This window comes from Doryrhamphus excisus, linkage group LG4 (genome assembly GCF_037039965.1).
Source record: "Doryrhamphus excisus strain RoL-2023G ecotype Guam linkage group LG4, RoL_Dexc_Guam_v1.1, whole genome shotgun sequence".
Classification (NCBI taxonomy): Eukaryota; Metazoa; Chordata; class Actinopteri; order Syngnathiformes; family Syngnathidae; genus Doryrhamphus; species Doryrhamphus excisus.
This window is the reverse complement of record NC_136360.1, coordinates 5464479-5491368: the sequence shown is the minus strand read 5'-3', so window position 1 is coordinate 5491368 and position 26890 is coordinate 5464479. Positions and strand designations below refer to the sequence as shown.

Below are 26890 nucleotides of genomic sequence, written 5' to 3'. Positions count from 1 at the left end.
AATTAAAATTATTTAAGAGTAAATAGTATATTATATCCAACATATTTAAAAAAAATATCTGTTTTAACATTAAATACATTTCATTTGAACATTTAGACAATAGATTTGAATAATTCAAACACATCTCCTTTTTTCTGAGATATTTGATCATTTTACATATAGTTGTTTTTCAATTTGTAGTTTCATATTTACTATAGGCCACTTCTGTTCATCAAGACAATTCTGGGGTCTCTGCTTTCAGAAAGAAAAATGATTTCATTTTCTTTTGTGATGGCTCTGCCATACCTTATTATTTTACCTCAAGAAATGGCTAATGCAGCACTAAATAAATCATAATCATAAACTAAAGCACAACTAATATGTTCATACTAGTCAAAGATCCACTACATGACAGGAGCGCTCTGCTGGCTTTAAAGGAAAACTGCACTTTTTGGGGGGGATTTTTCCTCATCATCTACAATCATTATGTGAAATATGACCACATATTTTTCTCTTTTCTGTGCACTTTAAAGAGAGAAAAACAGTTGTTAGTGGGAGCTAACAATGCACGTAACAGGACACAGCTATTTCAATAAAGCTCATAACTGACCTCTATATAAACCAAGTTACAGTGACATTGTTATTGTAGCAACTAACTTTTCTGGCGACCACCGAGAGGTAACAGGCACACTCCAAAACAATGCCGTATGACCAAATTAACAACCAAGTTATCTGTAAAGTATTAGTCCACATTCCATGTATGACTGTGTTGTGATATCATGTGCTACATGTGCTCCATGTATCATAATCAATATCATAGTGACTAACACTGCAGAGTTTGTTAGAGCTACCGATTTTTTCTTTGTCGTCATTGCCGTACACATGAAGCCTTTCCATCCATCTATTTTCCATGCCGCTTGTCGTCACTAGGGTCCGGGGGAGTATGCTGGAGCCTACCAGCTGACTTTTGTGTGAGAAGTAGGGTACACTCTGGAATGGTTGCCAGCCAAACACAGCGCACAAAGCCATTTTATCGATAGTAACACTGTGCAGTGCAGCAAAACCACCCCATTTCTGTTTTCCTCCGTGTATTCAAGCTCAAAAGAAGTTTGGGTAATGTTTAAAATTATATATTATCATGAATGCACCTGTTACTGTATGGTCACGTATTAAAAAAACACAATACCTTGTTGGAGGTTTTTTAGTTATAAGGTATAAGGAGATCTAATCATTTAACTCATTTAACAGCAATGAGATTTATCAACCAGAAACCCTTTTGCGATCTTTTTAAACATGTTTCAAAGGCAGGTGCAGGCTGGCACAACATTACACGGAGCAAGTCATCGTCATTGTAGCAAGAAGGATACAGATGACAGAGAGAGACAATGTTCCATGCGCTTGTCAACATATTTGGACTGTCAGAAATAAAAATAGCAGAGACATATTGGCTATCCAGCAATGCTATTTTAAAGCTGCTGGAAGGGCTGATTTGGAGTCAGTCACAAAAAAGAAGCCATGCCATATGTCCTGTGAAAAAACTGCTCGCAGTTTCTTGCATCTGGATCATTCTAGCACATTGCAGTATGGCATGTAATAACAAGCTTGCCCTCCTGGATTTTAGTGTGGATTTTTACCCCCACACACACAGACCAATTGTGATCATCAACTATACAAATTAGTCCTGCTCCTTCAGCAAGACGTTTGGTGAGATATACAGTATTGTGATTGGAAAATGGAAGAAATACCATGCAAATTCTCGCCAAGTGGGGTAAAGATGATGAAAAGTGAAGGATCAGCACAGAATTCCATGGGATAAGCTTGCAGATGAGTGGGGACGACAGTCACCAAGAAACATCAGTAATACACTTTCCCGCAATGGTCTGTGATCCTGCAGCCCCTGCAAGGTCCACTTGCTTAAGAAGGCACAACTACAGGCGTTATCACTATCACGGCCAGACATGGAGGTGGAATTCTCTGTGTTTGTTCTCTTCTTTCAATTTCACCACATTGAGGGGCTGATGAATAGGGCCACGTACTCTAGAATCTTGGATGAAAAACGTCTTGGCCTCAGCCAGAACACTGAAAATGGGTCATGGATGAGTCTTCTAGCACGAGAATGACCCAAAACCCACAGCAGAGGCAACAAATGAGTGGCGCAAGAAGAAGCATGTTAAGACCCTGGTGTAGCCTTGGCAGACCTTAATTCCAGTTAATATCTGTGGAGTGGATCTTCAATCAGTCCACTACATTGGCAAGATGATTGTATTGTATCCACCCCTCAATGTATTCTTAAGCTGCATGTATAGTAAGTGGTCATTAAAAGGTTAACATGGTTGTTCCTCTCAAAACATACATTCTCTCATAGGTCAGTGGTGGAGGCAACAGAGGTAGATTTGAATATGCGTGTTGGCCTACACACAGGACGGGTGCTGTGCGGCGTGCTTGGCCTCAGGAAATGGCAGTATGACGTCTGGTCAAACGATGTCACATTGGCGAATGTGATGGAGGCCGGAGGACTGCCTGGGTCAGTACTCACTGTTACTACCACAGAAACAAGACAACCATAGAGCAAATGCAACAGACATGCAGAGACAGTACAGAGTTACAGAGTAACATCTGCACATGTTATGTTGATTTTTCAACTGAAGTAGTTATTATATTGAAAGTTACTGCATAGGAACATAGCTGTTGTTGGCAGTTGACTGTACATGCACTCATCACAGGCATATTCATTTGTGGCCTTTAATGGTTTTGTACTGTTTTTTTTTTCCATTTTGGTATGATTATACAATGTACAGGATATCGTCAATGATTTTTAAAACAAGGATTAGCTGCACACATTTGAATTTAATTGATTTTCTCTAATCTAACCAACTTGTAAAACTATTTTTTATTTGAGTGAGTGGATTGAAAAAAAAAATATATATATATATTTAAAGAAATACCGTATTTTCAGGACTATAAGTCACACTTTTTTTCATAGGTTGGCTGTTCCTGCAACTTATACTCCAGAGCAACTTATAAATTAAAAAACTGTTTATTTTACATAAACACTGGACATTTTTTCTGTTCATGTTTATTTTTCGTGTAGCTGAATAACCATTGTGTTGGCATATCGTACACCTATTCAGCCTGTTCTCTATTCTTTTATTGTTAGAACTTGCCTTCCAATAGGACATAATGTCTGTTTTGGTCAAGTAGTTTGTAAAATAAATTACCCGCAAAAAAATGCGACTTATACTCCAGTGCGACTTATGTATTTTTTCTACCTAATTATGCATTTTTGGCCCTGTGTGATTTCGGAGCAACTTATAGTCCAGAAAATACAGTAAATGTAACTCTAGGAATTTTTAGCAAGCTAATGGGATATGAAGCAATATTTGTGTACTGTAAATTACTGCTGTTTCATATTCTCTCTGCTTGTGCTCTCAGCAAGGTGCACATCACAAGAACCACCCTGGAGTGTTTGAATGGTGATTATGAGGTGGAACCGGGCTTTGGCTACAAGAGACACGCCTTTCTTCAGAAACATCACATAGAGACGTTTTTCATCGTGCCATCACACAGACGCAAAGTACAGCTGACTTGTATATTTATTTATTTTTGCATCTTGTCTCTTTTTTCACTCGGTAACACATCTGTCAGTTATGTAGTAGGTAATCCGCTGGGACAGGCGGAGAGGCAGGCCATGTGTTAAGCTGGCACACACAGCTTGTATCAGGATCTCACCCCAACATGTACATGTGCACAGTACACGCATGCACGGGTGGTTTTAATATTGCTCAAGCAGAGTTTACAGTAAAACTACAACAGATATTCTAATTTAGATGCATGACTGAGATGAGACGACATAGATTATTAAAGCTTGGCTTTGATTTTTTTTCAGATAAGCTAGTCTCGTCTCTATTATTATGAAGGTTGTGTTAGGTTAGCTGACCCTGAGTCTTATTTGAAAAGATAAAACAAGTAGAATTTTAAATCATATTTAACACATTAGAACCCATGTGGGATATACTACCACAGTCCAAAAACACATTTCAGAAATGTGATGTTTCATACACAGTGGAACCTTGGTTAGGGTCATTAATCCATTCCAGAAGGTCCAACTCTAACCGAAACATATCTCTAAATGAATCAATGTTTCCAATGACAAATAATGTAACTCCGTTCCAGAAAGTTTTTATAATTTTATAATTATATTTTTTCCCATGGAAAGCACTTTAAAATGCATATGTAAATACAGACTATTTAGTGCACTGCAATGTAAGATGCACACACTAAATTTAAAAAGAAAAAATGTTTTGTACTTACAGTACATAGGCTGCATTTGTCTATTAAGCTGCACTCCATGTTGTAACATATGGAAAATATGGAAGTGGTAGTGCTCCAGGCAGGATTAGAACCACACATTAAGTGCTTTACGCACACTACAAACCTTGCAATCCTGCCTCCACTCAGTACATATTTAAGCAAATTTTACTCACTTTTTTACTCAAGTTTTACTTAAGTTTTTTTCAAGCATACAAATTGCAAAATGAACTAAAATACAAATAGAAGGCATTCAGAAGATGCATTCAAATACTGGACATGATGGATGGTATATAGTATTCTACACAGGCCACTCGGAATGTTAGCTAAATGAAAATATTTGACTTTATATTTGAAATTCACTCATCACAGCTGGGTGTGGAACCATTTAACCACGATAAGCAACAGATTACTGTACTAAATATACAGTATATCATTTCACAGCATATGCAAAGGATAACTAGTTGTTCCCTGTGTGTCACCTTAAATGAGATTGTTGTAGCATTTTTAACATCACAAACTACCTTTTGTATTTTTTTTCCAGATATTTCCTGGTTTGATTCTGTCTGACATCAAACCAGCCAAGAGGATGAAGTTCAAGACGGTGTGCTACCTGCTCGTGCAGCTCATGCACTGCAGGAAGATGTTCAAGGCTGAGATCCCCTTCTCCAATGTCATGACCTGCGAGGATGATGACAAGGTGTGTAGCATGTGGTGCATATTTTCTAATGTAAATTCCTTCCAACTCAGATGTGGCTGTTCCATGTAAACAGGGGACATGTTGTAATTGCCACAGTAGTATGTTGTCACGAAATTAACCCAAAAAACATTAAAAACCTTTTTTTATAAACTTCACAAATGCACGTCTGTGAAAATCAGGCAGCTCTTTATTTGACAGGAGCCAATCATGAGCTATGAAAAAACAAGCTTGCCAACCCTTTGGAAATGGCTGGAGTTTTTTACTCCATATAACAAACTCACTGCATCATCTTATGAATAACAATAAACTCATCACACAGGAACTTAACTCTCAAAAGGTGCCTAGGAAATACATATTACATGTATCAATACAAATAAAAAATAACAACCAGCAGCTATTTTAACATCTACCCATAATGCATTTTTGCCAAAAGAGCAGTTCATAGGAGGACAAGCAACATGGATGGATGGATGACACCGCAATGCTTCTTCTGTCCACCAGAGGGAGCCAGAGGTGCACAGAGCCTAGAGAGAAGCTGATGTCATTGCAGTGCCCCAATGAATGTGTTGCTCAAATGCAATTGCTTATGGGAAAAATAGAAAATATTATGATAGTGGCCGGCTCCTGCCAAAGAAAGAGTGAAATAAAAGAGATGTCTGAATAAAAATCTAAAAGGCAAATCACAAAAAAAAATAATAATAATACATTTTATTTGTATAGCGCTTTTCAAATTACTCAAAGACACGTTAGAGAAGAATGGAGTTGAATAAAAGCAAGTAAACAGAGTAGAAGACCAAAATACAACATTCATTCGTTAATACACAGTTAAAACATGAGAAAAAGCGGGGCGGGGCACAAAAAAAGGTAATAAAAATTTATTCAGACTGATGATGCATTTAACGTAATTTTTTCGTATCGTATATCCAGTATTGGATATATCCAGATATCATATTGATATCGGCAATACTTGCCCTGTGTTTACTTGATACCAAATCTAGCAGTATCACAAACCCATATACTAGCTATACAACCAGCTTGTGTATGTAATGGAAATTATTACCACTATTATCAGTGGCGAGACCGCTCCAGTGGAGAGTCATACTGCATTTTATGTGTGGTGTGTGACAGCGGAGAGCATTACGGACTGCATCAGAGAAATTAAGAAATCGAACATCCTTCTCAGCCGCCACCATCCAGCACTCACCAGGAACACGAGTCAACCGCTACATTGGACGGCTCATAGAAGCTCGGCAGACCGAGTCGGGGACATCAGATCTCAACTTCATGACGCTGTGCTTCAGGAACAGAGACAGGGAACGCAGGGTAAGCCCACCCACGGCCACTGAACAGCTGTAGATTGGACAAAAACCTGGATGAATGTTTACAATACCCCGACTGCAGCAAATATTGCATACACTGTAGCAGTAGTTGACAAACGTTTCACAGTCCCGTACACCTTCAGACATCTGCCTCCTACTCCTACAGACTTAAAAAACAATAAAACAGTTTATGTACGCACACAACAAAATAGTATACTCTGACGTATGTCACCTCTTTGAATTATGTCATGTACTATGTCATGCACCTTCATGAATTTCCACACATACAACAGGACATGTGTCAGGTTGGCTATATCTGTTGACACATCCTGCTGTAGTAGCCAAAATCCACTGGCTTGTATGTGCTGTAGTAGCCATGTAATTGATGGGCTGTGTCGTTTTCCTGTAGTCTCTTTGCTATTTTACTGCAAAATGTTGACCACTGCTGCGTACAGTTACGTTCAGAGAACACGCTGATCATAGGCTTGAGTGTCTTTTGCAACCAAATGAAACCATTCTTTTTCTGGGGTGCAATGATAACACAGCGTAGATCTTTTGAAATAGATAAACCAGGCTAAAATTAAGTTTAAGGACTAGTATTTACAATTTCAAACCCGTTTAAAAGTTCTGGAATGGCTTAAAAGCCTGGTCCGCCCCAGGTAACCAACCCATCTAAATGAATTCTACCAGTTCTGCCAAGAGGAATGTTGAACTATCCAGACAGATTATTTTGATCCTGAAGATGTACGTTGTGTAATTATTATACTCTGCAATCATTAGGGGCCATAAATTGATGACATGAACATCCCATGTAAACTTCTGACTGAGTTCATTATACGTGCAGTACAATAACGTGCTTCATGACTGCACCCTCCGATGTGATTTCTCACACATCCTACACAGCTCTACTTTTTTTCTCCTTGCTTTCCCTTGCCCCCATGCCTGTAGTCTATGATGTCAGTGTGTGTGAGTGCATATACTGTATGTGTGTGTTTGCGTAATTCACCCACCCTCTCAGGAGGGGTTGTGGATAATGATTTGGGAACATCTGAGAAGCACATGTGATATCTTTCCCCTGTGTGTGCGTGGGTAGAGCCCATAGACCAATAAATGAGACACAGGAAAGGGAGTGTGTGTGTGTGTGTGTGTGTGTGTGTGTGTGTGAGAGAGAGAGAGATTTGTAGCAGATAAATTAAAAAGCTAACTAAATACAGCAAGTCAGGAATTGGCTACATTAGCAGCTGCAATCCTTCATGCTTGATATTTATTTCAGATACCCTACTGTAAATTATGAAAGTATGGAAATTAGACTGAAATGAATACCCTTTTGGTACTTTTAATATTCACTTTTGTCATAATTGTGTTGGATTTGCCTGTTTCCTGTGTATTTCTGTTTTATTTTGTCTTCAATCAAAAAGAAAAGCATTTGCCACAATCTGGCATTATCGTTTGGCCTTGGCAGAGGTCAGTCCGCCATTCAGTTACATATAAGTTATATACGTATATTTGTATTATAAATATTCAGTTATATATATGTATACTATACTATTAGCAATAGCCAATCACCTCCTTCCATCCAGTGAAGTTGTTTTCATCAGTTGCCTCACATGCCATCGACATCACAGAAGACTCGACCTATCTTGTTTTGAGTTGAGGTTTGAATTGATTTGACTTGAATCGAGACTTGAGATTAAAGACTTGAGACTTACTCGAGACTTGCAAAACTTGCTCCCGATTGTAGTGATGTGTGACACCACTGATTTTCTTTTTCGATCCCATACTCGGTAAAATTCAGGCTAGTTCTGACGTATATAATACACTGCACTGGACTGTACCTTAGTGTATTTCAAATCATAACGTAGCGTCAGAGTATTTGTGCCTCATCATTATAGTCATCCAATGACTGCTGAATTTGGATGAATTTAAATATGAACCAGTATAAAACCAATTTACATGCATAAAAGCTAAAAAGACAAAGTTACAGTTGTACAACAAAAAAGTTTTTTCCCGAAAGTCCTAATAGTGCTGATAATATGATATGCCAAAATACTTTATTATTTGTCAAATCTATAGTATGTATGTTAAAGTCTCTTTCTCTCTGTTCTGTACTTCTCCTAGTATAACCAGGTGTATGACGATCATTTCATCAGCGCAGTGGTTGTCTCTCTGATCCTGGATGCATTCTTTGGCCTTATCTATCTGTTAATGATCCCACAGTACGTAAAATGATTCTAACCTGATCATTCTTTCCATGGTGTATTGATCCAATGAAAATATATCTGTTGCAGTTGGATCACTTGGATCACTCTCTTCCTCTCACAGGGGGATGCTGGTACTTCTTCTGTTGGTGTTGTGTGTGTGTTTTCACATGGCTGGTGTCATGTACCTGCACCTTACAAGTGTACAGGTAGGACTGTCTTACACACATCCATCATATCGCCCCACCATTTATCAACAATAGATAATGAATGCGTGGTTGGGTATAGGCCTTATGCATGTATTTTTTCCATAAATATTCAGTTTCTACAGAATGTTGCAAAAAAATAAAAAAATATCATTTAGATTTCTGAAGGTGTTGTCTTCAATGTTTTATTTTTTCTTCCACACAGATTTTTATATTTTAAATGGGACCTATTACGCTCATTTTTAAGCCCTTTGTATTGAGTTGTGGACCCCTATAGAGCAGCCACACACAATAACCAGCACACAAAGCTTTATAGTTCTTCCAGAATCTGCACCAATTCAGCTGTATTTCTTTGGATTTCGTGGTTCCCGTGAAAAATTTTTAATGTATTCCACCCACAGCCCGCCTCAAGGGACGCCCACTCCGCTGTGGTTGGTCACACTCGCCACAACGCCTTTTGAAACCAAACGTTTTGAGCCATCCCAAACTTCTTTCAGGGCTCACTTCAAAATGCGCAAACCTCATTATCTAAAACTTTGGCATCGTTTAACACGAGAATAGAACATTCTAACTACATTTGTAGGTCAGAAAAGTGGAAAAAGCACAATAGGTCCCCTTTAAAGAAATTATTATACAATAGCGTTAACAAAGAACCAATAGGAATTTGAATGGAATGATTCAAAATAAAGATAATAATGTATTTTTTTAAGTGACATTAATTAATCAATTTATGTATTACAATTACTGTTTTTTCTTACAGGTTACATTGGTAAATAGAGCTAAACTATATCCTATTGGGACAATAGCAGTCAAAACTAAGCATTCGTTTATAAAATTATATAAACGATTGACAATGTAAACTATATAAATTATATAATCTATAAATTAAATAATGTATAATCCAATATAATGTCCTTTATATGCTCTATGTAGTAAATCAAGTTTTTGAAAATATAATTCAATGTACAATTGCATTTTATTTCCTTATTTTTAAAATGTAAAACCTGTTTTAATACATTTTCAAGGTTTTTTGATACCTCTTTGTCTTTTTTTCTTTCTTTCTGTCTTTTTGGTATCAGTGTCATCCAGGCTGCCTCACCATCCAGATCAGAACAGTAGTTTGTGTTTTCCTAGTTTTGCTGTCTTATTCTGTTACCCAGGCCTGCATGGTAAGTCTTCTACTATAAAGCAAAAAGTACAAAAAAAATTCAGTGAAGGCAAATTGCAATTGTTTTGTATTTATTTTCCATATAAATAAATCCATATAAACAGTCCTCGCATCTTTTTGTTAGATGCTATACTAATTTTCTTTGTGACCTTTAACACAAAGCTAATATATCAATGTTTTCTTCGGATAGTTCAACATTGATTGATATGGTGGAACGGTTTTAGCGTTTTTAATGCTTGAAAAATACTCACCCGCTTGTTCAATTTTCTTTATGTGATCCTTGGAGGAAAAGGTTAGGACACCCCTTATGTAAAACTCTTATGTTTTCTTTTTTTTGGAGAATATTTTTATTGGACAGTAGCCTGCAGTTTTATGTTTAATTTTACTGTACCAAAAAATTAACCAAATCACAATTATAACATACCAATTATAGCACACACCCCTATTTGCATCACATCTCTGTAGTTTTTGGTATTTTCAATGTAGTTTCATCATTTGCGTGTTGCACAGTGCACTTTCTTTATGTCTTACTGTAGTGTCTAAAATGCTTGTGGTACATTTGAACATTGAATGAGGTACTCAGCACACATCCTACTTCACAACTTCCGGTAGCACTGAGATGCAATATGCAAGAAGCACTCCTTGTGCCAATGCATGCAAATGACGTAAATGTGTAAAATCTATCCGTCTATTTAGCTATTAACTTGTTTGTGACCAAATACCTAAAACATGACCTATGCTTGGTGTTGTTTGCAGATTACACGATAATGAGCTGTTGAACTAACAAACATTTTTTTTTCTTCCATTCTTGTAGGTAGGATTTATTCCATGGAGTCGACTTAGACCAAATTCCAGCCACTCAGACGTGTTTGGTGTTGAACCCCCCAACACCACAGCTGCAGATAGAGCTGTCCCGAATATGGCATATGCACTTTTGTCTTGTTTAGCTGGTACACTCACCATTGTCCCCTACCTCAGAGTGTCTTCACTTCCAAAGATCCTCCTGCTCCTCATCCTGTCTGTCACCTACACCATCATCATGGAGGCCAGTGGTTATCGACAAGCTGTTGGGTAAGACTAAAACTAGGCATGCACTGTCCTACATAGCTCTGTTTTCAGTCCTGTTTTGTGAATTTACCCATATTTTTTAAATAGTGAAATTTTCAATTTTTTTAAAAAATCAGCATGTGACTGAAGTATAGACTTTTATCTTTAAGATGTTTCATAATATATAACATTTATTGTTTAGAAATTACAGCTATAGGTACATTGAATAGCCGCACGGTGGCCGAATGATGTACTTACTTACAGCTATAAATTAGGTGAGTCCTTTTCACTGGTGGTAAGCCCACCCCACACCCCAACAAAACTCAGGGCCCTTAGAACTGCCCAGAGGAACGCCGAGAAAACTCAACTTTGCCAACACATACTGGCTTAGTTGGAGTAATCAGACTACTGCCAATACTAGGGATTCTAGAGGCATGTATGAAAGGAATCCAAAATGTCTTCACCAACACTGCTATGGACGCCATCCAAGACCTGCCAGTCATGGACTACCCCACCTACACTGCATGGAAGAGCTCAGCTCAGACATTGACTGCCTCACATTCACCCAGAAGCCCTCAGAATTGGCAGATCCTCCCTGTTCCAACCTCTGCATGAACTCCTCTGATACCAGGACCACATCCACCAGTACATGGTGGATGTACATGCAAAATGCCAACATTGTTACTTTATAGAAGAACAACAAGCAGTGACTGTAACAGCTACCAGGCCATCTCACGCCTCAGGATGGTTGGCCTCGGTTTGTGGAGTCCTGGCATGCAGCCAGACCCTAGCCTCTAGTGTGGCTTTTGAGGCAGCCGGTCAACTGCAGATATCATGTTTTCATTAAGCCAGCTACGGGAGAAGTGTCAAAAGCAGCAGATGCCCGTCTACATAGGCTTCGTAGATCTGACAAAAGCATTTGATCTGGTGAGCATGAGTGGACTCTGTAAGATGTTGCAGACGATTGGTTGACTCAGGCCACATTCCTAAGGACCTGCTGTATAGGGAGTCAAACAGGGTGTTAAAAAGCCAAGGAGGACAGAAAAAACTCTTTTTGTTGAAGAAGGCTAGGGAGAAGATGAAACAACAGCATCCTCAGCCTGTATCGATTTTCACCTGCAGCAAGTGCAGAAGAAACTGCCGTTCAAGAATGGGACTGCTTCGCGACTCCCAACAGAGATTTGCTGAAGTCATGTGTAACATTTAACATGATGGCGAATCTTGGTATGAATTTAAAAGTCGAAATAGAGGTTAAAACTGCTATGGGAAGTCTGATGAGCACAATAGCAAACATGGCAGGAAGCCACTCGACAAACAAGTTCCTGAATTCAATTCAATGTTTGAATAAATGTATGTTCTTTTGTTCAATTCAAAGTACATCGGTGGTACTCAACTGTCATGTTGAGTTATTTTAGGACATATAATAGGACATATACATAAATATACATAAATAAGGAATACATGTCCAATATTACATACTATATATGTAACATGACAAACCATTTATTCATTCATTTTCTGCCGCTTATCCTCACGAGGGTCGCAGGGGTGCTGGAGCCTATCCCAGCTGTCTTTGGGCGAGCGGCAGGGTACACCCTGGACTGGTCACCAGCCAATCACAGGGCACATATAGACAAACAACCATTCACACTCACATTCATACCTATGGACAATTTGGAGTCACCAATTAACCTAGCATGTTTTTGGAATGTGGGAGGAAACCGGAATACCCGGAGAAAACCCACGCATGCATGGGGAGAACATGCAAACTCCACACAGAGATGGCTGTGGGTGGAATTGAACTCGAGTCTAGTCGCTGTGTGGCCTGCGCGCTAACCACTCAACTACCGTGCAGCCTGACAAAGCTTGAATTCATGAATTTTATTCTGTTTGTTTCACTTCTTTTTTTCCGTGGCATATCCCCCATAATTGTAATTTATGCACGAATGGGCCTGGGTTCTTAAAGGTTAATAGTACAGTCATAGTATAGCCATATTTTCTGTCACATCATTTCATCATGACACATTTGGGATAATTATTGTCATTTCTGGTGTCTTTTTAATTCTACTAATGGTAACTTGGAGAGAATGATATTCTTAATGCAAAATAGTTTCTTGTTATGTGTTATGGTTCACCAACATAACACACTAACATAGAGTCTTACATACATGAAAGTTATTACCGCTGCCCTCCAGCACAGTATTTCCAGATCTTATTAAGAGAGTTCATGTTTGCCTGTCTTTCAGTGGTGGCTTTCTACACACACAGGGATATGATCCTGTGTTGGCTGTATTGCTCTTTTCTGGTGCTCTGGCTCTCCACTCGAGACAGCTTGACCTGAAGCTGCGTCTTGACTATCTATGGGCAACTCAGGTATGTTGAGTTTTACATCAAACAAAGGCTTTGTACATTTAGAAATGACTTGTTTCATGCCATGTCTGTTGTTGCTTTTTTAAATGTGCCTAAATGATTGTGATTCTTTGAAAGGCATGCACAGTTGTGTATGTATAATTAATTCATGGAAGGTATTTGCTTTTATAGACTTTCATAACAGTTAAAAATGAAAGACAATGATTAGCACCATCTAGTGACAAGAACACGCAATTGCATCGATTTGTACAGATAATAGATTTATGTTTGAGCTACTTGCACCTGACAGGAAATGGCCATATATGTCATTCTATGATTGTGTGTGTGTGTGTGTGTGTGGCTGATTCTGTCAGGCGGAAGAGGAGAGAGATGACATGGAGAAAGTCAAACTGGACAACAAGAGGATCCTGTTCAACCTGCTCCCAGCACATGTGGCTCAACACTTCCTTATGTCAAACCCCAGGAACATGGTAAGTAACCACAGACATGTTCAGACAGGATCAGCCGTCTTAAGGGCTTTAGACTTCCTCACTGTTTGTAAAAAGTGCATCTTCTTCCAGAAAGGAACAAAAGCAAAGTGGATGAGGAAGAAAAGAATAGTAAATGCTATACCATTGTCATACCATAGAAGTATTTTCAACAAAAACAAAATACCATTACACTTCAAACCCAGTAACACTTTGAGACAGGGGTTGGTACACCCCAAAGACACGACATCCCATACTGGTGTATGCTGTCCAGCTATAACTCTTCATATCAGCACTCTTTTGAGGACAAAAATGTACACATTCTGAGGAGAGGAGAAGGCTGGTTTGAAAGAGGAGTAGGGGAAGCCTCCTAAGTTAAGGTTGAGAAGCCATCTCTGAACACAGGGGGTGGTCGATGACACCTCTTTTCTCCCACATACAGTAAGATGCTGTCCTTTCATTCCTTCCTAAAAGACTCAGTCATTTAGTCTCTAACAAACAAACAAGGCACAGCCACCTTTGTTGCAGGTGGATCCATGACCACCATTACATCTGAATGGGATGCTAACAACGTTGAAATCACCCAAACAATATAAAACAGGTGACATCATACAAGTACCTGGGCATTCACATAGACCAGGGGTCTCAAACTCAATTTACCTGGGGGCCACTGGAGCTAGGGTCTGGGCGAGACTGGGCCGCATCAGGTTTTCCAAAAAAAAAACGCATTTATTAAAAACAGAAAAATATACAAACTTTTTCAGTGCTTTGGTTCCGATTTTCTACAATAAAAGCTCTGATAAAACATTACACTGTTCTCAAATATCTTATTTTTTTATTTTTCTGCACAAAATAAGATGAAAAATAAATAAACAAATCAAGAATAAAGAAAATCAATCAATCAGTAATAAATAAATAAATATAATAATAATAATAAAACGGCAAATAATAAAAACTTAAGAAACCACATATAGTTGGTGGGTAGACAAATTATTTTTTTCAGATTAAAATTAACAAAGCATTATTAGAGCCCTGTAGACATGACAAAACACGACTATAGTCACATTTATACTCTTTTTATTTACAACATATTGCGCAACTGCAGGGTCTTGAGACACATGCTAACTCGCAAACTAGAGAGCTAGCGACCTAAACGGTAGCCTTCAAGTTATTTCCTTCAAACTTAAATAGCCAAAAACTTACCACTTCCACACGGATAGGCAGAATAACTTTTATGAGTTATTTAACCTTTAACAGGAGCATTAATCAAACGTAATCATTTTTTCTGGGTACATGATACCATACAGCATCCATATCAAACTTGCACGGGCCGCACTAACATTAAACTTCCATTTCAAGGCGGGGGCCTCAAACTAGTGTCCCGCGGGCTGCGTGTTTGAGACCCCTGACATAGACAGTGACCTGAGCTGGCAGACACAAGTCGCCGCTGTCTGTGCTAGAATCCATCAGCGCCTTCACTTCCTGCGGAGACTACGGTTCTTCGGTGTCAGCAAAGACATTATGCTAATTTTTTACAGAGCAACAATCGAGTCCATCTTACGGTATATGGGATCACCAGTTGGTTTGGGAATCTAAACGTCAAATCAAAATCCCAGATTCTCAACCTGGTCAAAGTAGCAGGAAAGATTATGGGCAACTCCCCCCTCGACCCTCAGGAGCTGTTCAATCAGGCCACCATCACCCAAGCAAAAAACATCCTCAATGACAGTTCTCACGTTCTGTTCAATGAATACATATTAATGCACTCAGGGAGAAGGTACAGGTTTCCGCTATGTAAACACAACCGTTACAAACACTCATTTGTTCCTCTCTCAGTCCAGCTCATAAAGGAGCAAATGTGAAATCTGGTCTATATGTGAACTAGCACTTTAACTTACCAGCTTACCAGTTGGTAATGGCACAACTCAGATGATCCCCTTTTGCACATTGATCCCTCTGGGAACCAGTATGGTTCTGGTGTTTGTATGCTCTGTTTCTTTTATTTTCTCCTTTATGCTTGTTGTATATGGTTTTACTATGTCTGTCATGTACTGTATGTCTCTGTTGGTAGTATGCAGCTGTACCCTGCCTCTAAACCAAATTTCTCCCAAGGGAGACAAATAAATTGAACTGAACTGAACTGAACTGAAACGACAATCATTGACGGACAGAGGCTTCACTCCATTATATCCTAACAATTGTCATTTGACACCATTATATGTTGTCCACACCAAATTTGTGTTCACTTTGACACCATGAACTGATGAAGCCTGCTCAGACGTGAGGCAAGACAACCTAATAAAATGTCTGCCGATTGTCTTTTGCCTTGAACATAATTGCCACTCTGGAGGGTGAAAAAGCCAATACAGTATTTTAAGATAACGATCCTTTCAAAACTAGCAGTATGCATCAGTCAATGCATCGGTCTGGGCCAAAGGTTGGTAAACACTAGAGTCAGGAAGGACATTTCCGGCATGTTGGTGTCCCTTTGATAATCGCACCATACAACAAGACTTCCTCTTGTTCCTCTAGGCTAAAGTTCACCTGCACACTGTATTCAGAATAAACCACTGTAAGATTTTAATGTCTCGAATTTGAAACTTCTTTACTTAATCATGGTAAATATTTTTTGTTGCAAACAGTAATAAATTTTTCCTGAAGATGGAACAAATTTTCTAAATTTATCCATATGTTCAGTCAAAGTCAATTATTTTTTGTTTTTTTTCCCTGAGAGGCATTTTTAAAATGAACTTTTAATTGTTTTGCCATTGTTCTCCCATGTGTTTAGATGATTTTTAATGTCCGGCCATAACACCAAAACAAACATTGCTCTGCTAATCCCTGTCCCCACCAGGACTTGTACTATCAGTCCTACGCTCAGGTTGGAGTACTTTTTGCTTCTATCGCCAACTTCAACGACTTCTACATTGAGTTGGATGGAAACAACATGGGTGTCGAGTGTCTCAGGCTGCTCAATGAGATCATAGCTGACTTTGACGAGGTAAAAGCCTTATTTTAATTGGTTACTCAGTATATTTGAGAGTTGTGCTCCATTATTAGTAAACGATTAACATTGTCATCATTTTTTAAAAAATGCTCAAATTAAAACAAAATATGCAAAAGTAATTTTGTTTTCTTGTGCTTCACCCCATTATTCATTTTTCTCTCTAGCTGATGGACAAAGAGTGCTACAGAGATATTGAGAAAATTAAGACGATTGGCAGTACATACATGGCGGCAGTAGGACTTGTTCCTACAACTGGCTCCCAGGTACACATGCAAAGTCTACTGTGTAATAATGTGTAAAACATGTGTTTTTCATAATGGCTCAAAATGTCGAGAGTCCTTTAACTGCATCATCATGTTCCACTCCATAAATATCCTGTCTGGGATTAATCAGTAGTATAACCTGCATTCATAAAGAGTGCTTAACCCCTCAATATGCAAAGAAATGCCTGAAAAAGTCATACCCAAAAGTAAATGTAAAGCTGTCCTTGAATATTTGGGTAGCGTCATGGCTTTTGGCTATGTGAAAGAAACACAAGAACATTTCGTTACAGAACAGTCAGAATCTTAGTACTACTGATGCTAAAAATATAGCAGTTTAATTACACTGAAAATATTTTTTTTTTAAGGTTTGCCTATATTTATTTTTCAAAAACAGCTTCACAATATTTAGCTTGGAGGTATGGAATGGAAAACCCAATGGTATAAAGATCTTACATATTCCATTTCAATATCTTACATATTCATTACATTAGAAGAGGAACTTTTTAGGTACAGAAGTTCTTTGGCTATTGTTCCACAATAAATGGTAAAACGGGGGTGGGGTGAGTAAGGTTTCAACCAAAAGTTTAAAAGCTTAGCATTGTTTCTAAAGCATTCAGACTAAATTAATGTGAGGTACACTCAGGACTGGTCGCCAGCCAATCACAGGGCACATATAGACAAACAACCATTCACACTCACATTCATATCTATGGACAATTTGGAGTCGCCAATTAACCTAGCATGTTTTTGGAATGTGGGAGGAAACCGGAGTTCCCGGAAAAAACCCACGCATGCACGGGGAGAACATGCAAACTCCACACAGAAATGGCCGAGGGTGGAATTGAACCCAGGTCTCCTAGCTGTGAGGTCTGTGCGCTAACCACACGACCGCCGTGATATTATTGTTTATTGTATTATTGGTTTTTTTTGTTTATTTATGTGTGTCTATGGTATGCATTTAATATTTTCCAGGCAAAGAAGTCCATCACATCTCATGTATGCACAGTGTCAGATTTTGCCATTGAGATGTTTGACGTCCTTGATGCCATCAATTACCAGTCTTACAATGACTTTGTCCTGAGAGTAGGTGAGTGGAAACATGGTCACTACACACGTACAGACCATAAATAGTCTTGACCTATTGCACTGGGCACTATTGACACTAATTGCGAGTAAGTTTGCTCGGAAATGCATCAGAGAGAGCGTCCCCCTCCAGGAAACTCGTCACAGCAATACGTGAAGTTTTGGGTTCCATTGTGTTGGGTATCCTGTGGGGAGCTTTGCGACAGAAGGCCTTGTTCAGTCTCAGCAAAGGACGGTTTATACAGTACCATCCTGTCCCCGGACTGTACTGCTCCATGTAGAAAGACGTCACATGTGTGAACCAACTTTGCAGAAACACAAGTTTTTATAGAAGACTATTTCCTGAGCATGCAGGGAAAAAAACTAAGCTTTAAACAGCTATTTATTTATTTTAGGTATTTGTATTTTGGGCTCAGTCTGGAATTGACTGCTTATATTGGAGTGCCAGTTTAGGCTGGTATTATATTTCTATATTGCTGATATCGGATCGGGACACCTCTACTGAACAGCTACAAACCAATGCACTAACACTTTTTAGTAGAACACATTACTTTTTTCTCCATTTAGAGAATAGTTTGGTTGTCCAAACTGCAGTCTTTGGGCCATTGATGATTTGTCGTGTGGTTTTTATTGGGCTGCAGCACATGCTAGAAATATAATTTAACACAAAATCCTGCAAAAATGTTGAAAATAAAGGACAAAAAAACTGGAATGTTGACAGTTAACAACTGATACAAATAATATTATTATTAATAATATATATTTTGTTGAACCTTTTCCCATAATATATTTTAAAAAATCATATCATCGCATCCTTTGACTTTGACTATCCAGCTCTTGGTGGAAAACATTTGGGCCCCCCTGGTTTAGATCAAAGGTCATTGTCACCGCAATGTTGTCAAACATGAAAAACAATTTTCATCATATCGTCTCCAGACTACATATAACATACTGTACAGCAGTCCACAAGCACAATCTGATTAGAAAATATATTCACTTCTGATGTGGCTATTGTAAAATGAGCTTATGGAGAGTGATGCTGTACTATTGATGTTGTTGCTTTGTTTTGTGCGATCAGGAATAAATGTGGGTCCAGTGGTGGCCGGAGTCATCGGAGCCAGACGGCCCCAGTATGATATCTGGGGAAATACAGTGAATGTAGCAAGCAGAATGGATAGTACTGGAGTACAAGGGAAAATACAGGTATGTGTTTTATCAGTCTATTATTTAATTAAAACAGAGTCTGAGTAACTCCCGTCACTTTTACAAGGATCCTCAAGACACCTGACTTTGGGTTACACCCTGGATTGGGCACTACAATACCATGGAAGATTGTTACCTTTAGATTGGTAATTACAACAAAATATGGTCTTTCACATGTATAGCACTTTGTCGCCTCAAAACACTATACAAGAATTCAATGAAACAGTATTAGCAGGAGAACTTCCTTTTATACCTGTGTTTTTTTGGGAGGAAGATGTAGACGGCGGACGAGTGGTGAGCATGCAGGCCACACAGCTAGGAGACCTAAGTTTAATTCCACCCTCGGTCATCTCTGTGTGGAGTTTGCATGTTCTCCCCATACGTGCGTGGGTTTTCTCCGGGGACTCCGGTTTCCTCCCACATTCCAAAAACATGCTAGGTTAATTGGTGACTCCAAATTGTCCATAGGTATGAATGTGAGTGTGAATGGTTGTTTGTCTATATGTGCTCTGTGATTGGCTGGCGACCAGTCCAGGGTGGACCCCGCCGCTTGCCCGAAGACAGCTGGGATAGGCTCCAGCACCCCCTCGTGAGGATAAGCGGTAGAAAATGAATGAATGAAGTCCCATTGTGATTTGAGATGTAACATGAGCTATTAGTCTGCGATTGGCCCAATAAGCTAAAAACTGCAGTTTTTGTTTATTTTATCTTCAAGGGATCTATCATGAACATGTCGTCTGTCACCCCATCAGACAGATCATATATTGTGTCATCATTGTTCTGTATTTCTTTTCCAGGTGACAGAAGATGTCTATCGTGTCATCGCAGACCAATATAACTTTGTCTGTCGGGGCCAGGTCAGTGTAAAGGGCAAAGGTCAGATGCTTACTTACTTCCTGGAAGGGCGGAAGCAAGGCTGCTGTCTGTTATCTCAGTCCGTTCAGCAGCCTCGTAATACTGAGCGTCGCTCGAGCGCCTTCTCCCATGGCAACGTGCGCACCAAGTTAAGCCCCGCCCCTACAGTGAACACTTATGGCACAATCAGGACCCCAAGCCCAAGCATGGCTAAACCAACGACCTCCACCAGCACCAGTAGGTACTTGCCCTCTGTCCCCACTGCAGTCGTGTGATGTCCACTGTCTTCATGGTGAATAGAAAGGAATAAGAAAATGAGGGAAGACATTAGAGAGAAGAACGTTCTCCGCTCTCCTACGTATCTGTAGGGTGCAGTGAGACTGAGGGACAAACATTGTCTAATGGGAGACTTGGACTTGGACTCAGCATGCATCCAGGACTGATCACAGGGGGCCTCGATTGGACTCTCCGTCCATGTTTGAGTTTGTTGTTTGACGCCGCAGGGAGTCATGAACAGGATACAGGATGCTCCATTCTCTTTGCTTTGTAGTCAATCAAAGGCCAAGGATGTGTCCAGGATTTCACTCCTAACTGTATCCACAAATACAATAAACTATATCATCATAAACACATGCACAGTTGATAGTGTAGCACGCAATTCTCGCACAAACAATTCCTTTAACCACATTAGCCGACCCCTTTTTCACAGTATCAAGCCAAATCAGTGTTATTGCCTTAGTGAACACGTCCGTCTCAGAGCACATTTACTCCTTAAACCTCAAATATTCTTGATTTATGACAGTGAAATTCAGATTAATTTATTGCTGCGATGTTTCTGACCAGGAGTTTTTCAAGCAGATGGAGCCAAATGTGTAATTATCCTATAAACTTGCCAAATTGCAACAGGGCACTGCCTTTTAATCAATTTTGGGAGAGCGTACTCCTTATTGTAATCCTCTAATGCTACATGAGGTAAACATGTTTTTTTTTAAGTGCATGAAGCCATTGCTGCATTTCATGTTTGCTATTTGTTTGCCTGTGATGCTTGACTTCCAGATTCTTCCTTAGCAAAGTGTAGCAATAAAGTAGTTTGTCTCCTATCTCAGCATATTCACTTTTGCATGCTGTAGCCAGCTGGATCCTGTTTTGACCTCATAGTCTATGTAGCTGGCAGAACGTGCATCGTTAGCCACAGACGTGTGTATCTGTGTGGAGTTGAAGCATGACTTTATAAAGCTTATTTTCCGTGTCATGTAATTGTAACTTATTCCTGATGGAGTATTTATTTGTGTAATATTTTGTTAAATTGGTATAAAATATTCTTGGATTTTTAAAAGGTACTTTGGTATTGGAAATAAAACGGATGTTTATGAGGATTCAGAGAAATCTCTTTTGATGTCTTCCTCATAAATAGAAATTCTCCTCTAGTGTTGGAGCATGCACTGGCTCTTACATGCATGCAATGATGAAACCTGAGTACAACTCAAGCAGCAGACGCACTTCATGTCGTCCTTAAGCATGTTCTATACAGGTAGCGGTTCTCTTGAATGTAAGGTGCTTTTTTGACCTGTGTCTTCTTCTTAAGCTTGGTGTGCAAACTTTTTGACAATATTTCAGGAAAGTTGGACAAGCACGGAGTGTTCCTCTTCCCTGCTCCTGCTGTTGTCAACTGTTTTTTTAACGTGCCAACCTATTTTCATAAACATATCAAATATTTTGTGTTGGGCTGTAGCACAAGGAATGCGTGACTGCAGTAATTGTGGATTTTCTTTGTTGGATGCCTAAATTTCTATACTTTCAGCTGTGTGTGTTTTCTTTTGTTTCATAAGTCTTGGTACATGTTGGGAAGCGTTACCTGGGTGAAATGATGTTGTTCTTCTTGATATTGAAATAGTTTTAATGGTTGTATAGAAGCTTGAATGCTTGCTTGAAGTTTCTAAAAATGAGGACTTTTATAAAATGATTTAGAGTTGATAAGGGGTGGGGAGGGGGGGTTGTTACGTAAGATTTTTTTTTCTGTAAATTTGATATTTTCATACTTGATGCAATTGTTGTATGTGATTATGACTATTGTCCATTGTAGTTTTTTTCCACAGATATGTTATTATTGATTTAATATTTGTCAAGAGCTTTTGTTTGATATGTTTTATGTCAATGGAATTTTCTGTTCAAGACAATATTTTCTAATGTGTTTACACTGCAATGATATTGACGTTTTGTGAATATGAAAATAAAGTAAGAGGGTTCATGTGCCCACTCTTCTTCATCAACACAACATACATACAAAGCGCCAAAGTTACATAACAGTGGCTGACGTAAGGAGCAATGCTGTGGTCCATGTCAGCCTGATTCCAGCAGTGTTTTTCAGAGGCAATGTCATGCTGATGTTTTCAACACATCTGCAACCATTGCGAAACGAGTACAGCAGATACTGTGCAATACAGGTCAATACCGCCAAGTTTTTGAGTGCCAAAAATGGTGGAAATCCCAGAAAGTGGGTCTGACATTGTTTAAATGAGTTTTTGTACATGGAACGATCCACCGTGAGTCTGGGCCACTACATCTTCTTTTCATCTGTTCATGATAGTTGCATGTGGAAATGTTACAGCATTTTAAATTACATTAGGGTGGGGGTTGTTGAGGCACAGGGGACTATACTATACGTATACTATATATACAGTATATAGATATATAGATATTTCTATTTCTATAATGACGTGTCAGCATCTGATTTTAGTCACACTTAATGGTAATGGTTTTATTTCATTTGAACATGCATCAGATTACAATTGAGTGCATCACATAATCAGTTCACAGTTCCACATGTCCAAAAGGAGTAGGAAGAAGCAAAGCTTATTAAATCCTACCCCTCCATCTGGTACTTTTACTATCAGTAACTGTTACATTTGTTCACTTCCTGCTTTCCTAATATAGTTTAAGTTTTTTTTTGTCACATGCTGAAGTACGAGGTGATATGACCATACAATGACATAATGGGTACCATAGTAAGTGTCAATATAGTGATATATATAGCACATCATGACTGGTTCAGACTCTTCATCCTTGTATTTAGCAAACATCAACTGCTTGTATTGTTTCTTGAATTGGCTCATCGTTGTGCATTGTTTGAGGTCCTTACTCAATTCCACATACTGAAACTCTATGGCTTTTTAACATAGCATGTAGTCCTAGTCCTAGTCCTATTAAATGTTTCAAATCACTAAATAAATTTAAATATTAATATTGACCACTCATCCAAGAAGTCACAAAAGACCCCACAACAACATCCAAAGAACTGCAGGCCTCACTTGGCTCAGTTTAGGTCAGTGTTCATGACTCCACCATAAGAAAGACACTAGCAAAAAGAGGAAAACCACTGCTGAATGAAAACCATATTAAGGCTTGTTTCAATTTTGCCATCTTGATGATCCCCAAAACCTTTGGGAAAATACCTTGTTGTTGAACATGTGTGTTGGTTTTATTTGTTTATATACATATTTATGAATTTATAATTGAGATCCCATTGTGATTTCTTTACATAATTTTGTAAGAAACCAAACAATCTTTGCTATTTACTGCGTGTGTATGTGTGCTTACCACCTGATGGATACTGAAAAGCTCAAAAACACCCAGCCTAAGATTGCAGAGGTAAATATTCACACACTTTTGAGATAAGCAAGTGGAAATTGGTCTTTACGGACCTCATTTACAGCTGTAGAGAAGCACAGCAGCCATGCATCAGCGGCCTGAGTCATACAGGACAGTTAACAACAGCCTTACTACTTCCACCTGTCACTGGCACAGATTTCTCAATGACGCCCCTGCGTCATAACATGGTTTATTGGAAATGCTCCTGGAATTTGGACACGGAAGCGTGGGAGGAAAAACGCAGGATCGATTGAGCCATATCCAGTTTTACGGTCGTTGTGTGCTTTTACAACATTTCCTTTATAATGCCTGTTTAGTCCAGTTGATACTTGAAATGATATGTTCTTATATATGCCAGTTCATATTTACGGGCATACAATAAATTGAAGTAAATATGTTGGATTTAGTAGAGGGCTGCAGTGAAAATGTTTCACAAAAATATGGCTTCTACACTCCAGGAATTAGTACCAACATGTCAGTTGACCGACATATATATTACATTTCTTTTCCTCCACAAAGTCTTGGCTTTCTTGACTTGAGCTGAGTCATCCACAATAGTGTACACATCCTCTGTATCATTGATGTACTGTACTGAAAACCAGACTTGTAGAAGACAACAAAAACTGTTCAATTTGTTACTCTGTAAAAACAATTGTACAAAAACAAAAAACTATTCAGTGTTATAGCACATAGCATACGCCAAAGAACTGTGCTAAACATACTGTACAATCAAACCCACATTGAAGAAAGAAGTCGCCAACTGATCCAAGTATAACAAACTGAAAACTTCCAAGAAATTGTTCCCCAAGAAGTCTTCTGAGAAAACATGCATCACCAACACAAAATTTGAAAAACATCCTCACACTAAAGCCTTTCTAATCAAGGATTTCCCTAGTGCAAGAGTGTTTTTCTCTGTTGTGAATGTTGTGTTTTCCTTACAAGCACATCAGTGCAAAAACACAGTGGGTCAATGAACTTGATATTGTGTAAGAGCAGAGCTGACCTTGCCTTCTTTCATACTGCTTGTACACGTTTGGTCTCTACCTAAATGCCCACATATATGTAATGTGATAGGCTTTGTCAAAAACACCATAAAGTGCCCACAAAAAGACATAATGGTATTCAAAGCCGAGCAGGTCGATGTCCCCTAAATGATTAATCCTGTGAAAAACAATCCACAACAACACTGCTTGACTGATGATAACCCCCCACAGACACGGCACAGGTACAAACTGTTTTTGTTCCTTTCTGCTGCTATTGAAAAACTAAATTCAACCTGTCCAGTGAGGAAAACAAAACAATTTCCCCTGTTGTTGTAAATATGGGACACATGGAAAAGGATAGACAACGTAAGTGGTGGCCTCGGACCATTTTCCTCTTTGCCTTCTGGCTAAAACCTAGCAAGTTTTTCAGTGTTCCAGTGCCTACGCTGGCAGGAGAATAAGTTGGTCTCTGCAGTCCACGTAAATTGCCCCACCGGGGTGGCACACATTCCCCCTCAAATGGCTGAAGTATGATTTTAGAGCATGAAGAGCTCATATCTGAAATATCGATATTTCAATGTCAATCTGCACACCACAAACATGCACAGGTGTGACTACGCCTATAGAGTACTTCTGTGTACAGACATGAAACTACTTAAAAACCCTCCCCCATCTTCAGCGTACATACTTTTATTATCCTCGTTAAAAGGCAAGTACATTTCACCAGTCATTATCCATCTGGAACCAAACATGATCTTTTACTTTTATTTACTGTAAAGGAATGATTTTTATGTCAATGTTCTGTACAGTGTGTCCTCTTGTGGTTGACCAACACAGCTTTCCTGGCCAACTCATGAGAATGAATCCAGTTAACTTTGCCAAGTGCAAACCCTCTGGCACACACTTCCTCCCACTTCTCATTAGAGGCACAATGAGAGAGGGAAACACTGGAGCTAAACATAAAGTCACTCAGAGAAAGACAGAGCGAAGGAAGCAAAACACAATGGATGCTGGCACATGGGAGCATGGATTTCCTGGGTTTCCCACACAAAAGTGTGTAATCACATGCCCCCAAACATATGCGCTTGTTCAGAAACACACTAAAACACGCAGTCACACACACATTGAAACATCCCGCTCATGCAACAACATTAATGGTGCTTAAGACGTCTCTGCTATTATTGGCCATTCATCTGTTTAATTACATAAAACAAAACACTAATGCTACTAACCTGGCCTAGTTTGAAAGCTACTTTACTCCAGCACTAAAAGTATCACTCTTCCATGCTAAAACTACCTGAACAAGCAGCCTTTTCACTTAGCCAGTAGCATAGATGATACATGCTGGATCCTACAGTAAAAGCCAGTATGTTTATCTACTATAGCCACACTTAAGGCCTAACATTGAACTGTTCCTTAACTGTTCAGTTTTCTGTTGGGTGTTGCCATGCATTGCCTGGTTAGAGTTGCATTTGGTGACATCATATGTTGGTCCGTAGGGTGCGGTCAGTGTTCACACTTGCCTCACTCAAGACTAGAGTACCCTAGCAGGTCAATCGAGACCCATCTGTAAGGCAAACTCAGGCCCTATTTGGTCTGGCCCGTTTGGTCTTGGACACTTGACCAAACAAACCAAATTAACCGAGCAAATGGACTCTAGTCCTTTTGGACCAGAACAAAAAGTACACATGTGAACACACCGTTAAATAATTTCCCATCCATGAACAACAAAGTAGCTTGTATCATACAAACAAAATATGTTTCATTCATTGCCTTATTTTGGATTTAGTGTAGTGTTGTTTTAATTAGTAAATGAGTGCAGTTTCCAGTTTGACTATGGTGTATTCTTGGTAAAAAAAAATATTGACAGACAAAGGTATACACAGTTTTCTGGCAACTAGGCGTCAGAATAATAATGTTCCATTATTGAGACATGACATGAGATTACCATCACACTGCATGGAGTTAGCCATGGCATGTCCTACATGATAGACTGAAAAGAACTTGTGGAAGTGGTAAATTTTTGGCTTCTTTGCTCTTCTTCTCACTCTGAATCAACATGTTGTCTGCCAAGAATGTCCAAAAC

General features: G+C 39.0%; 1 protein-coding gene across 6 annotated transcripts in view; it reads left to right on the top strand.

Moving 5' to 3' along the window:
* adcy1a (adenylate cyclase 1a) overlaps nucleotides 1-21592 on the top strand; it is a 36220-nt gene extending 14628 nt beyond the window's left edge. Inside the window, exons 6-20 of one of the 6 annotated variants that reach the window (XM_058073585.2) lie at nucleotides 2345-2503; nucleotides 3412-3553; nucleotides 4832-4987; nucleotides 6116-6310; nucleotides 8425-8522; nucleotides 8629-8713; nucleotides 9790-9879; nucleotides 10693-10949; nucleotides 13172-13298; nucleotides 13649-13765; nucleotides 16617-16763; nucleotides 16934-17032; nucleotides 18005-18119; nucleotides 19194-19318; nucleotides 20116-21592. In XM_058073585.2, the coding sequence (XP_057929568.2) occupies nucleotides 2345-2503; nucleotides 3412-3553; nucleotides 4832-4987; nucleotides 6116-6310; nucleotides 8425-8522; nucleotides 8629-8713; nucleotides 9790-9879; nucleotides 10693-10949; nucleotides 13172-13298; nucleotides 13649-13765; nucleotides 16617-16763; nucleotides 16934-17032; nucleotides 18005-18119; nucleotides 19194-19318; nucleotides 20116-20448 (2245 nt within the window). In that variant the 3' untranslated portion in view covers nucleotides 20449-21592. Of the gene's footprint in view, nucleotides 1-2344; nucleotides 2504-3411; nucleotides 3554-4831; nucleotides 4988-6115; nucleotides 6311-8424; nucleotides 8523-8594; nucleotides 8714-9789; nucleotides 9880-10692; nucleotides 10950-13171; nucleotides 13299-13648; nucleotides 13766-16616; nucleotides 16764-16933; nucleotides 17033-18004; nucleotides 18120-19193; nucleotides 19319-20115 lie in introns of those variants that run through there. The other 5 variants (XM_078790027.1, XM_058073586.2, XM_078790028.1 and 2 more) reach the window with 5 other exon arrangements.
* The last annotated feature ends 5298 nt before the right edge of the window (nucleotides 21593-26890 follow it).